Source organism: Corvus kubaryi, unplaced genomic scaffold (genome assembly GCF_017639235.1).
Source record: "Corvus kubaryi isolate FWS band 111438036 unplaced genomic scaffold, C.kubaryi_AGA036_p1.0 37284, whole genome shotgun sequence".
NCBI lineage: Eukaryota > Metazoa > Chordata > Aves > Passeriformes > Corvidae > Corvus > Corvus kubaryi.
The window spans coordinates 772727-788709 of NW_024581088.1; the positions used below are offsets into that span (position 1 = coordinate 772727).

Genomic DNA, 15983 nt, shown 5'->3' on the forward strand with positions numbered 1-15983 from the left:
TCCCCCACCGCCTGCCTTGGCAGCTCCCCCCTCTTCCAGCTTTTTTGGCAGAGACGCGCCGGCTTGGAGAGAGCAGCGAGGAATCAAAAAAAAAAAAAAAAAAAGGAAAAAAAAAGGGGGAAAGGAAAAAACCCTCCCCGAGCAGCCAGACCAATCGGCGGGAGAGGCTCGTGTGTGTTTGGCCTTTCCTCATGACGTAGTGTCCTGTGCCTCTCTCCCCCCTCTCCCTCTCCTTTTCCCCTCCCTCCTCACCCCCCTCCCCTTCCCCTCGCATCCTTGGAAGCAACAATTAAGCAGCTCTGGGATAAAACACACAGCCCGCGGGAGCACGGGGGCATTGCTTCAAGAGATGGCAAGGCAGGCAGCTGCACCCCTCCTCCCCGGAGTCCTCCTCCTCCTCTCCATCCTCCCGGCTACTCAGCAAGGAGGTAAGGAACGAAAGGCTCCTTCCCGTGCCCGCGGCCGGCGCCTCGCTCCGGTCCTGCGGGGACCCTCCGCGGGCACCGGGGCTGCGACACCCCCCACCCTCCGGGCAGTCCCTCGCCTGCCCCGGCTGCGCAGCCCCGAGCAGGGACAGCCACCCACGCTGCCCTGCCTTGGGGACATCCCCGAGGGCGGCTGGGCAGCCCCCGGGTGCCACCTCCGCCGAGGGCTCTTTGCTCCCCACACCGACGCGTGGCTTTGTGCCATGGCCGGGTGGGACGGGATGTCACCGAGGGTGGTGACGCGGGGCAGTCGGTAACGGCACCGCTGCACCAAGCACTTGTCGGAGGGAGGCTGCCAGGGGTTGTGTCCTGGTGACAGGCTTGGGGACAGCAGAGACTTGGGAATGAGAGACTTGGAGGCACGAAAGGCTCAGGAACACGCAGGCAGGACACCAGGCGTGGCCACCAAACTCCCATGGGACTTAAAAGTGCGAGGGGCCGGGGGAGGTGGCAGCTGTCACCCCGCGGTGCGATGGCAGCGGGAGCCCAGGGCGCCGGGTGGGTGGGAGCGTCCCGCAGCCGCCGTGTGCGAGCTGCTGCTCAGTGTGTGGCCGTGACAGCCCCGGGGCTGCTGCAGCTGCAGAGCGGCTCGACCCACCCGAACCGCAGGCTGGGGGTGCCGGGGGCCCTCACACCCCCCTCACTGTGCTTGTGCCACCAGCGTCGGGCCCCTGTCCCGGCGCGGTCCCACGGCTGTGTGACAACCCAGCCCACGCACACGCAGGTGCGGCACACGCGGCCGGGGCGGGGAGGTGACAGCCAGCGCAGGGTCCCTGTCCCAGCCGTGTGACACAGCCCGGCCAGCGCAGGGTCCCTGTCCCAGCCGTGTGACACAGCCCGGCCAGCACAGCCGGTGCCTGCCCGGTGCCCAGCCGCTGCCTCGGGTCAGACCGGGAGCTCCCACAGAGGCGGGGAGAGCAGCTGAACACAGATTCCGAGCCCACTGCAGTGGCCAGACTGGGCAGAGGGCTGTGAGGAGGCGACAGCACCACAAGGGAGGGGACAGTCACCTCCGGAGAGCTGAGTAGTTGTGCCACGGAGAGCGTGTGATGGGCAGAGCCACCATCGGCCACGGGGTCAGTGCTGGGGCTGTCGTGAGGGGCTTGTTGGACACGGAGGATTGAGGACCGGAGGAGGAGAGGGTGCAGGATTCTGTGGGCAGCGCCGGGGCTGGGTGGGCACCAGGGCAGCCCCAGGCTGGACCACCTGTCACCAAGGGCAGAGCCCTCAGCAGCTCCATCTGCCCGTGCCCTGCAGCTCCCGGGACCCCGAGCGCGGGCTGGCTGTGCAGGCAGCGGGACCTCAGAGCCGGGAGCTGCCTGAGAGCCGAGCTGCTGTCGGTGCCTGATCCTGCTCGGGGTGCTGGATGGGATGTGCCCCACTCCAGGCCCCGGCTCAGTCCCCAGGGGTGTTTGCTGGTTTGGGAGCCAGCTCACCGAGGAGGTGACCTGACCCTGGGGATGGTCCCGGTGCTGGGGGGACACGGGAGAAGGCTCTCCCAGGGAGCACTGGGCAGTGTCTCAGCCCTGCCCTGGCACACCAGCCCTTGGGGACAGAGCTGGCACAGAGGCACGGTGGCATGGTGAGGGGGATCGCAGGGTGCTGGGGAGGCACCTGGAGAGGGACAGGCCAGTGAACTCCAGCACTGACTGCCAGTGCAGCTCCAAATCAGCCTGGTGGGAGAGGGAACCCTGAGACATCCCAGGGTTGAAGGGTTCGTACCCAGACTGTCACCTCAGAGCAGTGCCAAGGGACTGAGCTGGCAGCACTCAGGAAACCCCGGCAGCAGGTCAGGATCAGCCCCTGGGGATCTGCCCCTGGGGAGCAGAGCCGTGCTGGCACTGTGGGGCCCTGCACAGCCGGACACAGGTCACTGCAGGGGGAAGGGGCCGTGATTCCCCAAAGGTGCCAGGTGCAGCCTGTCCCAGCATCGGGAGCAGGGCATCCATCCCTCAGTGCTTCCATCCATCCCTCAGTGTCTCCTGCGTGGAGCACAGGGGATCCCCTGGCAGTGACACCCCCAGGAGGGACAAGAGGGACCCCAGGGAGGTCCCAGCCCTGCAGGCTCTGGGCCCAGGGGGAGCAGCTCGGTGGGTGCAGAGCGGCAGGCACTGGGTGTGCTGGCACCCAGCCCGGGGCTGTGGGGACCCTCCGAGGACAACCAGAATGCCCAGGGTGAGGCTGGGATGGCATCTCCCCTTCCCAGCTGGACCCCGGCCTGCTGGGGCTGCTCCCTCCCCTCACTACTGGCAGGGTGCAGCTCGGCCGCCAGCACTCGGAGATGAAAGCTGGAGCTTCAGGGGGGCTGGAGAGGAGCCAGGCCCCGGCAGCAGCCCCCCCTCCCCTCGAGCTGCTACCAGTGAGCCCGGCCCGGGATGCAGCATGGCTTCAAAGTCGCTTGGAGACTGAATGTTTCCATAACTTTCTCCCAAGAAAAAGAAAACAGCGGAATGAGGGAAGAGGGGAGTGGTGGCGGTTTTGCGCTGAGGCTCCTCCGGGAGCGGGTGCCTGTGGGCGCAGGGAGGGGTGAGGTACGAGGGTGTCCTGTGGTGGATTCTCCAGCATGGTCTCAAAACCTATGGAACAGAGAAATGCTCTGCATTTCTGGCTCGTGGAGGGAGCTGCAAGCAGCGGTGCAGATAGAAACAGTGAGGCCGATCCAAACGGGATCGGAAGCAGTGCTGGCAGCAGAACAGCACGGATATCCACACCTGTGGATGGAGCTGGGGGGGGAAAACATCCCATTCCCGTAAACAAGGAGGCTCCACACCAGATCCTGAGCACCTCCACGGCTCACACCCCGACACAGCTGGGGCTGCATGAGTGTGTGCGAATTCTGCCCCTGGACTGAGAAGCCATCCCCGGGGTGGGATGCAGGCTCACAGCCAGCCCAGCACAGGAGACAGGCTGGGAGCCCAGGAAAATCCCCTTCCCAGGGTCCTGGCAGGCTCAGAGCGGAGGCAGCACAGAGCTCCTTCCGTGCTGGGAAGCCGCTGACTCAGTCTCCCCTTCCCTGATGTGCTAAGGGAATGGGTGGAGAGGACAAATGGGAGCACGTGGACCCCAAACTGGGCTGGGGGCTGCTGCCCCTGAGGCTGGGCAAGGACAGAGATGGCCGGAGAGCGATGGCCAGAGCCCAGTGTGGTCACAGTGTCACCAGTGCGTGGGTTGTCACCAACAGCTGTGCTCGGTGGTGCTGCCAGGGGGAGGGACTGGAGACGCTGGGGGGATTTGGAGAGACCCCCCCCAGCAGTGCCTGCACCAGGGAACAGCCCCGAGCTGGGCTCTGGGGGAGCAGCTTGTGAAGGAGCTCCCAGGGCAGCGCAGATCTGGCCATGCCTGGCAGCAGAGCTGGTCAGGGAGAGCTCCTGAGGGAAAGGTTTGTGCCCCCAAGGCCGCTTGGCACCACCATCCAGCCACCCATCCCACTGCCTCCGGGCCGTCCCATCTCCTGCCAGGCCTTGCTGACTGCCCCACACCTCCTGATCTGGGCAGATGGACCAGCACATCCTCTGCAATCCTCCCAAAAAGTGTCCAGGCACAGGGCCCTCTCTGGGATGGTGCCTGGGGGATGCCTGGGGACGGAGCAGTGACAGTGTCACCACAGTGGGACCCTCCTGCCAGGACCCCCAGTGCCCCAGGAGGGTGATGATGATGAGGATGATGAAGGGCTGAGTTCAGCAGCTGTGGCTGTGGGCAGGTGACACCCGGACATTCCCAGGGTCCCCACAATGCAGGGGTGCTGTGAGAAATCCTTGTCCCAGCATCCTCGGGAGCCTCCATCAGGCAGCGCTGGTGACAGAGGGTAGGGGAGGTCAGCCTGTCTCCCACTGTCACCCCAGCACCAGGGACCTTGCCTGGTTTTGAGGGGCTGAGGCTGCGGAGCACGATGGGGGCTGAGTGTCCCGTCCTGGGTGGGGACAGTCCCTGGCTGTGCCATGGGGGTCCCTGGCCATGCCCGGCACTGGCTCCCAGCGGCAGCGGGGCCGGGAGGGAGAGCTGGCGGTGTGCAGACGCTCGGAGCTTGTTCGGAAACAAGGAGGGAGTTGTGTTCACCCAGGCTGGGGGGGCGGGGTGGGCGGGGAGTGTGCCGGGAAAAGGAGCCGTTCTGTCACCCCCGGCCGGGAAAAGGAGCTGCTCCGGAACCCCCGGGCCGGGCCGGGCCGGGCCGGGCCGGAGGCTGAGCACGCGTCCCCTCCTGGCCAAGGGACACCGCGGGACGGGATGCTGGGGGGCAGTGCCTGGGCCCCGCTCTCTGGGGCTGTGTGAGGGTCCTGGCACGGGTCCTCCCCATCCCCCCATCCCCGGGGATGTCCTGTCCTGCCACCGACTGTCCCAACATCTGCTGTGCCCGCGCAGCCCGACAGCTCTGCCGCACACGGTTGTGCCCTGGCACCCCAGTGCATCCCGCGGGGAGCCCGGGCATCTCTGCAGGTGCCCAGGGTGCAAGGGACACGTGAGCAGGGCCCAGGGGACACCCTCATCCCTGCCACTGGTGGGGCACAGCAGGGCTTTGGGGCACGGCAAGAGGGAATCCCCGGAGTTTGCCCCCCCCGTGATGGAGATGTGCGGCACAATGTGTCCTCGCCGTGGTGTGCCAGCCCTGCCACCTGCCAGCCGTGCCACCTGCCTGTCCCCCCGGGCGCTGGCACCCCCCTGCCCAGCCCCTGGGCACTGCCCGGCCCGTGGTGGTGCTGCCACGGCTGTGCCACTGCATGCACCCACCTGCCGGTGTGCTGGGGTGGCCACTGCAGGTGCTCAGGTCCCAGCCATGCCCCCACAGGGTCCGCCCGTGCCCGTCCCCCCTGAAGTCCCTCCCTGGTGGCGGTACAGGCAGCAGGGCTGGCTGCAGGTCCCACAGGGACTGTGGCCACGGCAGCCCCCCACGCCCTCCTGGCAGCTCCCCTGTCCGGCTCTGTCCTGCAAACCCCACCACAGTCCCTCTTCCGGTGCCAGGAGTGGAGTTTCCCTCTGCACTGCGGTCCCCTTGTGTCCCCAACCCACCTGCAAGCCCCCAGCGCACCCATGGCCCTGGTGAAGCTGGGGGCCAGCCGGGGGTGGCAGCCTGGTGGCCTGCAGCAGACACCCCCCTGCCAGCCACAAACCACCAGTCCAAACCAGCCACCAGTCCAAACCAGCCACAAAACCTTGCTGTGGCCTGTAAGCATGAGCTGAGATACCCTGGGAAGTGCTGGGACCGCAGTGTCACACGGACAGGTAGAGGGACCAGGGAGCTTCCATGGGTCTCAGCAGTGTCCCCCCAGTCTGTCACCCCAGTCCCACCGGCCTGAGCTGGCTCTTCACTGGCACCTCAGCGGACAGGACACATCCACAGATCCTTGGGGCAGCCCCAGAGGAGGCTCAGGCTTGGCTGGGACCAGCAGGGGCTGTGGGGATGGACTGGGACAGCCCCACGAGCGTGGCCGTGCCCGGACCCAGCCGCAGAGCCACGTGAAGCTGGAGGCGATGGAGGCAGCCCTGGCTGGGCTGTGGGACAGGAGCAGAGCTGGACAGCAGCCGGCCCCACGTCCCTCCTTCCCACGGAGGGCCAGGTCCTGCTGACACCTCCACCGAGGTGCCACCCCTGGGTCCGAGCTGGGGCACCTCCAAGCCCTGTCACCACTGTCACCCCCGGGAAACAGGGCTGCAAGGAAAGGCAGGGGCCTGCCCTCGAGCTCCACATCCCAACCCGTGCGCAGGGAGCAGCAGGGGAACCAGGAGGGGCCCCCCACCCCCTGCCTCGGACCACTGGGGGGATTTTAACAAGGGTGTCTCTCTTGCAGGGGTCCCTGGTGCTATCCCGGGAGGGGGAGTCCCAGGAGGAGGCTTTTTCCCAGGTAAGGGGGCCCAGGCACCACTAGGAGGGGGCATCACCCTGTTTGCAAGGACGGGCAGGTGCATGGGGGGGTCCCTGAATGCCTTCAAGACACCATGGAAGGCTGGGGACCTGCCAGCCGGGATCAGGTGACATGGGGACACCCTGCCTGGCTGCTCACATGGACTCAGCATCAGCCCCGTGGCGTGGGGACAGGACTGGGTGGCAGTGCCAGGCTTACCCTGGGGGCCCCCAGCCCCGGGCTGGCACCTACACCCTGCCCAGCCCTGGCCACAGGAGGTGCTCAGAGGTCACAGCCTGTCCCCAGAGCTTCAGCCAAAACCCTGGGGACACCCCAGGGGGGATGGCCGGTCCCCTTACACCGTGTGACTGTCTCCACCTCCCCAGGGAGCCCCGGGAGCCTGGGTGGGTGCTGGGTGCTCCCAGGGCGGTGCTCAGACTGTGCCGTTGCTCGCAGGTGCTGGACTTGGAGGTTTGGGAGCAGGTGAGTGCTGGGACCCCTGCCAGGCTGGGCTGGGCTGGGGAGAGGGGCAGGACGCCCAGCAGAGCTGCCTTGTGCTGGGCAGGGGCTCTGCCACGAGGCTGGCCCCGTCCCACACGTGTCCCCGTGCCCGGGGATGCTCGGAGGGAGGATGGCCCTGACCCCTCTCCGCTCGCTCTCCCCTAGGACTCGGGGCTGCAGGAAAACCTCCCAAACCAGGTAAGAAGCCTTTCCCTGGCTCTCACCAGCTCCAGGCACGCCAGCAGCCGGGATATTTCCCAACCACTGCTGCCCTCATGTTGCTCCCGCGCTGGGGGGACCCCGCTGGCCAAGGCACAGCCCGCCCTGCCCTGCCACACTAATCCTGGCACGGCCTCCAGGAGCCTCCCTGCCCACCCCGCTTCGGCGCTGCCCTCTGCCCCAGCCCCCAAACCAGCCTCTGGGGGTGCTTGCTGCCTGCAAACCGCGCCAGAGCTCCGGCAGGAGATGCGAAGCCGGGAGCCAGCGTCCCGGTGGGCAGCCGGCAGCGCCCGCGCCTGCCTGCCAGAGGGGCCAAGCAGCTTCTGCAGAGGCTCCTGCAGCCCACGCTGGGCTTTGCCCCGCCTAGGAACGCTGGGGACAGGGGACATCACCAGGAGAAAGGGGAGATGCTGGCAGGGGGATGTGCAGCAGGAGAAGGCAGAGCTGGAGGGCACCGAGCCTGGGGCAGCAGGGACCAAATGTGCAACATCTGGGCCAAGGGAGATCATGGAATTGTAGAATGGCCTGAGTTGGAAGGGACATTAAAGCTCGTCCAGTGCCACCCCTGCCATGACAGGGACACTTTCCACTGTCCCTGGGCGTTCCAAGCCCCGTCCAGCCTGGCCTTGGGCGCTGCCAGGAATCCAGAGGCAGCCACAGCTGCTCTGGGCACCCTGTGCCAGGGCCTCACCACCCTCTGAGCAGAGAATTTCCTCCTAGCATTGAGCCTAAATCTCTCCTCTTTCGGTTCAAACCACTCCCCTTGTCCTGGCACTCTCTTCCCGGTGCCTGTTGATCCCCATGCAAAGATGCTGCTTCAGGCAGACCCTGGGGTCCCCTCTGTGCCCTCCCTGGGGTCCCCACTGTGCCCAGGGCAGGGGCACCCCACACCCCCGGCCCCCAAGCAGGCCAGGCTGCGCAGTGGGAGCTGCAGCCCGAGGCGGGGGCCGGCAGCCTCCGTTTGCTCAGATTTCAGCTCGTGGAAAGAAAAACAAGGCCCTTTATTTCGGCGTAATTAAAACCAAACGCGGGGCGGCCGCGAGGGCCCAGCCAGAGCGGTGTCCGCGCCCGGAGCCAGCGGCACTGGAATTTGCGCCTGGAGGGAGCGAGGGCTGATGAGCCCCAGATGTTGGAAGGCAGTGCTGGCCGGAGACCCAGGGACTCATTCCTCAGCCATAAACATTTTGGTTCCGTCCCCCTGTGGCCCGGCAGGGCGGGGGGCGGCTGAGGCAGAAGGGACGGGATGGAGGACCCGAGTGCTGGCGAGGACATTTGTCACCTGTCCCTGTGCCCGTCCCGGGGCTGTTCTCCCGTCCCCACGGTGCCACAGGCACTCCTCTCTGCTCCTCCGGGCCTGGCCGCCCCCCACCTCACCCCGCTTCTCTTTCTAGGGGTCGGAGGACTTGGGGGACTCGGCCCCCTTGGCCTGCAGCCAGGTGAGCACTGACCACTGTCCACCCCCATTCCAGGCCATCCCCGGGGCGATATCCCCAGAGACCCACCTTGGGGACAGCACGTCCCTTGTCCCCATCTCCACAGCTCTCCAGAGCGTGCTGGGTGGGTCCCGTCTGGGCTGGGTGCCCTTCCCAGACCCGAGGGACTGCGGCCGCCCAGCAGGCAGCCCTGAGGTCCCCGACACGATGGCCTCAACCACAGTGGGGTGACCCCGCAGGAGAGGAGGCACCTGGGGTCCCCGCAGGGCCGGCAGCAGAGGGACAGTGCCTGCAGGTGGTCAGCCAGGGGCTCCAGGGCTGTCAGGTGTTGTGTGTGCCGGGTGGGGTGTGGATGGGAGCAGGGATTTGGGGGGATGCAGGACAGGGCAGTGCCTGCTAACGCCGCCTCGCCCAGCCTAACGCCAGCCCTGGCACCGCCACGCAGCCCCGCAGCTCACCAGCCCCTGTGCCCACCCGGAGGGCAGGACACCCTCTTGGCAGCTGTGTTTCAGGAATGCTGATGCTGGTTGTTGTCCCCACAGGTGCTGCGGGTCTGTTCCCCGGAGCTGCCTTCCCCGGGGGGGTGTTCCCGGGAGCCGCCTCGGCCGCGGCGCTCAAGGCTGCTGCCAAAGCTGGTGAGTGCTGGGGGGGCCCGGGCAGCCCCCAGGGACCCCTGGTGTCCCCTGGGGGTCTGGGGCAGGACAGGTTTCCCCCGGAGCCGGGGGCTGCAGGCAGGAGCCGATGCTCTCACTGGGCTGCCCAGTGACTCGGAGGGACCCGGGCACGGGGGAATTGGCCAGACCTGAGCCCCCAGGAGCAGAGACCGCAGAGCTGCCTGGTCCCTGTGCCCAGTATGGGAACCCACCCCTGGGACTGCCTCAGGGTGTCCCCTCCGCCCCCAAGGGCCATCCTGAGCTTGTCCCGTTCCGGCCTGCCCTAGCCCAGCGGCGGCGCCTCCCCTGGTACACCCCTCTTCCCAATGCCCCCAGGTGCTGGCATTGGAGGCGTGGGTGGAATTGGTCCTGGTGGCCTCGGGGTCTCCACAGGTAGGAAACACCCCTCGCTCCCGGCATAGCCGAGCCTGGGGCAGAGCTGTCCCCGGGGTGGGCAGGAGCCGGGCCCGGGCTCAGGGGTCTCTGCTGCCCGCAGGTGCCGTGGTACCGGGCGCGGTGCAGCCCGGCCTTGGCGCGGCAGGGAAACCCCCTAAGATACCAGGTAGGTGACGGCCCCGGAGCCGGGGCCGGGGCGGGGAGCGACTCCACCCGGCTCCTCATCCCTGAATTTCTTTTGCCTGCAGGTGCTGGGATTCCCGGAGCTTTCCCGGGCGGCGTGCTCCCCGGCGCAGGTGAGCCGGGGGTCCCCACCCCACCATCAGCACCCCAACCTCCAAGGGTATCCCCACCCTGCCAGCAGCACCCCAACTCCGAGGGGATCCCATCCAGTGCCGGCAACACCTCAACCTCCAAAGGGGTCCCCAACCCCGCCAGCAGCACCCCAGCCTCCCAAGTGGTCCCCGCTCAGTGCCAGCACCCCCTGTGGGCCGAGCACCCTGCCCTGCCTCCCGCTGCTCCCCGCAGCTTCCAAACCCCTTGGCTGAGGTCACAGTGACATTTCCACCGTGCCAAAGGCATGGGGGGACCCTGGCACCTCTGTCCCATGCCAAGCTTGGCGGGAGCAGGCAGCACCAGCACTGGGAGAGGAGCTGGCACAGCCACCAGGGCTGGCGGCATGGGAAGGAGGGGGAGGAGGTGGCAGGAGAGAGGAATTCCTCAGTGCAAAGTAATTTGGGGGAGGAAAACTTGTGAAAACAAGATGTTTCGACACTGTCCGAAGTGTGTTGCTGGTCAGGAATGTCTTTTCCATGTCTGAAAATGCTCGAGTTATAATGAAAGACATTTGTAAGAGGGGGAAAAAGAACCCCAAACCAAAAGGAAACTCAAAACCCAAAAATCCAACCCAAACGACTGCAAGGCCAAAGCACTGTCTGCTTCCCCTGGAGGGCTGGAGAGCCCCTGCTGGCCCCAGGCCACCGAGCATCACCAGGGCAGAGAGCACTGCCCAGGCCTGGCTGGGGCTTTGCTGTCACCGCTGGGACCCCTCTGGAGTGCCACGTTCCCTGCAGGCTCCCAGTCTGTTCCACAGGTGGCTCCAGGCTGGGAGCAAACCCCTCCTGGCAGCTGGAGGCGCAGCCAGGCTGGCACAGGGTGGTCCCAGCCAGCCCCTGAGGATGAGGGTGCCCTGGGTGACAAGAGAGGGGTGGCAGGGGTTTGGGATCTGGGTACCAGTAACGTCACGAGGCCCCAGCTCATCCCTCTGGTCTCTGCTCCAGGTGTTCGCTTCCCCGGCGTGGGAGTGCTGCCTGGAGTCCCCACTGGAGCTGGAGTCAAGCCAAAAGGCCCAGGTAGGTCCCCTCAACCCCCTTGGAACGCTGGGGTGGGTTCAGGGCTGGCTCCAGCTCGGCCCCCAGCCCATCCTTCAGGATCACAGCCCTACAGGGCACTTGGCAGTGAAGCCAACTTGCAGCTGAATCAACCTGTTAATTCAGTTCACCTGAATTAACTCAGGTTAATTTGGGCCTCCAGGAGCAGCCCAGGGCTCACACAGGTGTCTCTGTGTTTCTTTTTAGGAGCTGGAGCCTTTGGAGGAATCCCTGGTAAGTGTCCCGTCTCTCTTGCCTGTCCTTCTCTTCCTTCCCAAGCCTGTTCCTCACAGCTATGGTCTCCCCACACCAGAAGATGCCTCAGGGCTTCCCAAGCCCCCCACTCTCCTCTCCCGGGGTGCCCTGGGGCACTCCCCTCCCTCCAGGACTGGTGGCAGCCGTGGCGCGGGCTCCAGGTGAGAGTCTGCTGTTGGTTTGCAGGACTGGGAGGTTTTGGAGGTCAGCAGCCTGGTGTCCCTCTGGGGTATCCCATCAAAGCTCCTAAGCTCCCAGGTAAGCTCCACGGTGGCTTCACTGCGGGGGAAGGATCCCAGCAGTGCCAGGACAAGGACCCGCCGTTCCCCAGGGCTGAGGCACGGTGCCCACAGGTCCCCCGGACCTGGCAGTGCCCATGCTGGCCCTGGGACAGCAGGACAGAGCCAGGGGCTCTGCTGTGCCCTGCCTGTGGCAGCCCCGAGGGCAGCTGCCACAGTGATGCCCGTGGTCTTGCCCCAGCTCATGTGGACAGTGCTGTGCCTCTCCAGCTGTTGTAAGGTAGGAAGGGTCACGTTCTGGGGATGTGCTCTGGGCCAGGCCACCCTGGGATGGCCCCGCCAGCTCCTGCTGGCACAAGGCACAGCCCTCGCAGGGACAGTGTGGTTTCTGTGGCTCCTAGGGTTGTGCTGGGCATTCACTGGGGCCAGGTGTCCTGGCTCAAGGAGCTGTAGCCGAGGCCACCTAGGGGCTCCAGGCAGGTCTCCCTCCCCACTGCCCACGTGGACGGGGCTCAGCCCCTGCCCAGGGCAGCCTGGGGGAGCTCAGACCCCCTTTCCCAGCCCAGGCTGCTCTGGACACCTTCCCCTCCCAGCCCTGTGCCAGGTGCCAGCTCTGCCTGTTGCTGGGTAGCCATGCCCATGGAGGGACAGTGGCAGGCTCTGTGCCCTCCAGGGGCTGTGCTGCCACCTTACTGCTCCCCAGCGCATCCCAAGGAGGAGGGCAGCCACATCCGGGCAGGCCCCCATGCCTGAGGTGCTGGGGAGTGCACTGGAGACCCACGGGCGTTTCCCCTGCACCCAAACAGGCGCTGGAGGCAGGAGAGCCTTGGCGAGGGGAGCCCACCCCGAGCAGCACATCCCAGCCCGGCTCCAGCCCCAGCAGCTCTGCTGGCTTCCCCCCAGCTGGGCCCGTGGCCACAAACACCGGCAGGGATCCCTGGCTGCTCCTGTTTCCTCCACTGGAGCAGAGTTACGATCCTTAAGGAGACTTGGCCCCGCCACCGGCTGATCCCGTCTGGGTCCCGGCCCCAAGACAGGGACCAGGACAGGGGGGTGTCCCCAGCTGGGGTTCACCTGGCACCCAGACCTTCCTGGGGTGCTGGGGGATGCCAGTTTGTCACCTCTGAGGGCTTGGGGCTGGCAGTGCAGGGACAGGCCGTGCTGGCTGGGGAGGCTCTTGTCTCAATGCTGCAGGTGGATCTGGGGCCCCACACGTGGGGTGTCCCCTGCACTGTCCCCACTGCAGTAGGTCCAGGTTGAGAGGGGATGAGGGGACAGTGGCACAAATAACATTTTCAGTGGAAAGTCATCTCTTTAGATGATTTGGTGCTGTGCTCTCCCTGCTCAGGAGGTGGCCCTGGGGTCACCCACCGTGCTGGAGGCTCAGTCTGAAGCTGTGGCTGAGGTCAGGGTCCTGTTGATGCTGTAGGGATGGGGACCATTCCCCAGTGTCCAGCTGTGCTCGGGTGACATCCATCTGTGCAGAGCCCTCCCAGTGTGTGCATCGGTCCAAGCTCCCTGGCAGTGCTGGTGACATCCCCATGGGCACAGCCCCATGGGCACAGCCCCAGGGCAGGGACTGCCTTTCCACCCAGCTGGGGCTACTGGGGACCTGGACTTGGACCCAGCAAAACCCTTGGAGAACCAAGGCTTGGACTCCTGGCCCTTGGAGTCACCTCCATGTGTGCTACCCCTTTGCCAGCTTTGGAGTGAGCAGGGTGCTGATAAGGTGCCCCAGGTTGAGCAAGCGTGGCCCTCGGGGTGCGGGACACCTGGCACAGGTCACTGTGAGCCTCTGCCTGCCAGCACTGCCATGCTGGTGTGGGACACCACAGGATAGCCCGGCAGGATGGAGGGAAATCTGGTCCCCACATGCTGGCTGCTGGGAGGGGACGGTGTCCAGTGCTCGAGGAGATGCTGCTGCCATGAGTAATTCCATCCTGGCTGCAGGCAGCCACATCCCTGCCCACGCTGGAGACACCCCCACCCTGCGTGCAGCTCGAGGTGTCCCCAGCAGGAATGTGGCAGCCCGTGGCCTCGGGCTGCTGCCAGCAGTGATGGGAGCTGTGAGCTGCTGGCTGCCGAGCCCACGGTCCCCCCTGGGTCAGGGGCATCCCCGCACCATTCCGAGTGCTGGGATCCGGCTCTTTCGCAGGGAGACATTTCCCTGGCCGAGCTGTTCCAGCTCATAATCCCTCCCCATCCCTTCGCACCAACCTCCTAACGAGGTCACGTTTCAGCCGAGGCTCCCAAGCCCTGATTCCAATTAAAACCTTTGCTTTGGAGCTGGCTGGGGCGCAGCCAGCTGGGTACAGCTCTCGCCGCGGGGCTCCCGCGGGACCACTCGCTGGAGCGGGGTCATGGGAGGCTCCTGCAGAACCAGCTTCAGGCGCCACAGCCCTCGGCCAGGGCTCAGAGCAGGCGGCTCTTTCAGTCCCTGCTTCCAAGGTGAGGGAGAACAGCATCTCCTGGCCCAGCTCCACTGCAGGGGTTTGTATCCCGGAGGATTCACCGTCACCATGGACGGAGCCCCCGGGGCTGGTGCCGCGCAGCCCCAGCAGAGCGGGCCCACGCCGTGGGGCAGAGGGGACAGGGCCAGCAGCAGCCGGGTGCTAACCCCCCCTCTCTCCTCTCCTCTTGTCCCCAGGTGGCTATGGACTGCCCTACACCAATGGTAAGCTGCCCCGTGGTGAGTCCTTGTGTCCTCCTCACTCCTGTGGCTCCCCTGGCTGCCACCATGGCCGTGTGGCCACCGACCCTCGGGTGGTGTGAGGGACATCCTGCTCCCAGGGCGAGGTGGTCCCTTGAGGACCTCGCGCCTTGCCCATGGTGGCCGTGGACCAGCATGGGAGCAACTCAACTCTCCCGGCATCCCTGGGAGCTGTTAATCCATAGGACACGTCCTGAGCCACTCCAGCTCCAGACAGGGATGTTTGAACTGGGATCTCAAGTGGGGAGGAGCTGGCTTTGGCATCCCCCGCAGCCTCTGGCGCCAGGGGGAGGAGATCCAAGGGAGCTGCTCCGTCTGCCTCGCTGTCCTTCCCCTGGCCGGTGCCTGACCCGGCTCTGCCGCTGTGTTGTGATTGCAGGCCTCAGGCCCGGCGGGATAGGAGCCGGCATCCTGGCAGGAAAGGCAGGATACCCCACCGGGACAGGTTCGTTCCGACCCCGCAGCCCCGGGGTGGGGCCTGGCACAGGCACGGCAGGGGACAGCGCACTGTCACCTCGCTGGCCCCTGGATGCGGGCTGGGCGCTGCCCGGCTGTCCGGGCACCGAAGGGACAGCCTGCAGGGGAGCGGCACCTCCCACAGGAGAGGGGGACAGATGCTGGCACGGGTGCCCGGTCCCCAGGGTCCCTGTGGGTGGGGGGGCTGAGGTGGGAAGGTCTCGGGACCTCGGTGGCCCAGTGCCCGTGTCCCTCCGCAGGGGTCGGAGCACAGGCGGCGGCAGCGAAGGCAGCAGCGAAACTCGGTGAGTCGCCCTTTGTGGCACAAACACCGCCCATCTCCCCGGCAGGAGGGAGATCCCTCCCCTCCCTCCCTCCCTCCTTCCGTCCCTCCAGCCCCGAGAATGCCGGCTGTGGCCCCGCACCCTGGGCTGACCCGCTCTCCCCTGCGGCAGGAGCCGGTGTCGTGCCCGGCGTCGGCGGCATCCCGGGAGTCGCACCCGGTGTCGGCGTCGGCGGTGTCCCCGGAGTTGGAGGTGAGGCGATGAGAGGGCGATGCCCTGGGGCTCAGGGAGGCTCTCCTGCCCTTATTCCACGTCCCTGACTCTCTCCCGCTATCCCGGCAGTTGGAGTACCGGCAGCGGCGGCAGCAGCGGCGAAGGCAGCGGCAAAAGCAGGAGCTTTTGGTGAGTTCCTGCTGTCTCGGACAGAGCTCGGGACGGGGAGGAGCCGTGCATCGATGCCAGGGGCTGTGCCAGGGCCCTAGCAGCCCCTATCCCATCCTCTGGGGTGCTCTCCCAGCCCCTGTCCCGGCTCCAGCAGCTTTTCCAGCAGCGATGGAGGGCTGACGGGCCCCTCGGGATGCAGCAGCCTGGCATGGGGCACAGCATGCCCATCGCACCTGGTTTCTCCGTCAGATGTGGGGTTGCTGTGCCAGGTGCCAGCGGCGTGCCTGGGACGTGGCATCTGTGCTGAGCTGTCCTTCCCCAGCGCAGGGATGCTCCGGGGGATGCACATCTCGCTGCTCCCCTCCTTGGCTGTTCTGTGGGAGAAGAGTGAGCAGGAAACCGCTCATTGGAGCAGTCAGGGGAAACGTGCCAGCCCTGGGGCAGCTGGGATGTACAGCCACAGCCTCGGGGACCTCGGGAGTCCCCAGGATCCAGGGCGGCCAAACCCCTGATGAGTGTAGGGAGCTGGGAAGCAAAATCCCGGGTGCATCCCGCGTTGCCTGCGGAGCTGCTTTAGGACGTGGGAGGAGCCCACCACAAAGGCGGTGCCCAAGAGCCTCCTGTGGCCCTGGGACAGACCTTGTCCCCCCCGGTGGCAGAGTGGGCTGTTTGTAGGGGGTCTGATTGCTCTGCTTCCCTCCAGGTCCAGGGGCAGTGCCCGGAGTCGGAGGCGTCCCTGGCTTGGTACCCGGTGTTGGAGG

The 15983-nt window shown here is 66.4% G+C and overlaps 1 protein-coding gene across 1 annotated transcript in view; it reads left to right on the forward strand.

Moving 5' to 3' along the window:
• Positions 1-242: 242 nt before the first annotated feature.
• ELN (elastin) overlaps positions 243-15983 on the forward strand; it is a 20911-nt gene continuing 5170 nt past the window's right edge. The window contains 19 exon segments of the mRNA XM_042025863.1: positions 243-428; positions 6269-6322; positions 6779-6805; positions 6989-7021; positions 8434-8478; positions 9018-9110; positions 9465-9521; positions 9625-9690; positions 9773-9820; positions 10805-10876; positions 11102-11128; positions 11336-11407; positions 14036-14062; positions 14478-14543; positions 14815-14859; positions 15010-15068; positions 15071-15090; positions 15181-15240; positions 15926-15983. The exon segment at positions 15926-15983 is cut by the window's right edge and continues 46 nt beyond it. Coding sequence (XP_041881797.1) covers positions 350-428; positions 6269-6322; positions 6779-6805; positions 6989-7021; positions 8434-8478; positions 9018-9110; positions 9465-9521; positions 9625-9690; positions 9773-9820; positions 10805-10876; positions 11102-11128; positions 11336-11407; positions 14036-14062; positions 14478-14543; positions 14815-14859; positions 15010-15068; positions 15071-15090; positions 15181-15240; positions 15926-15983 — 1008 coding nt within the window. The 5' untranslated portion in view covers positions 243-349.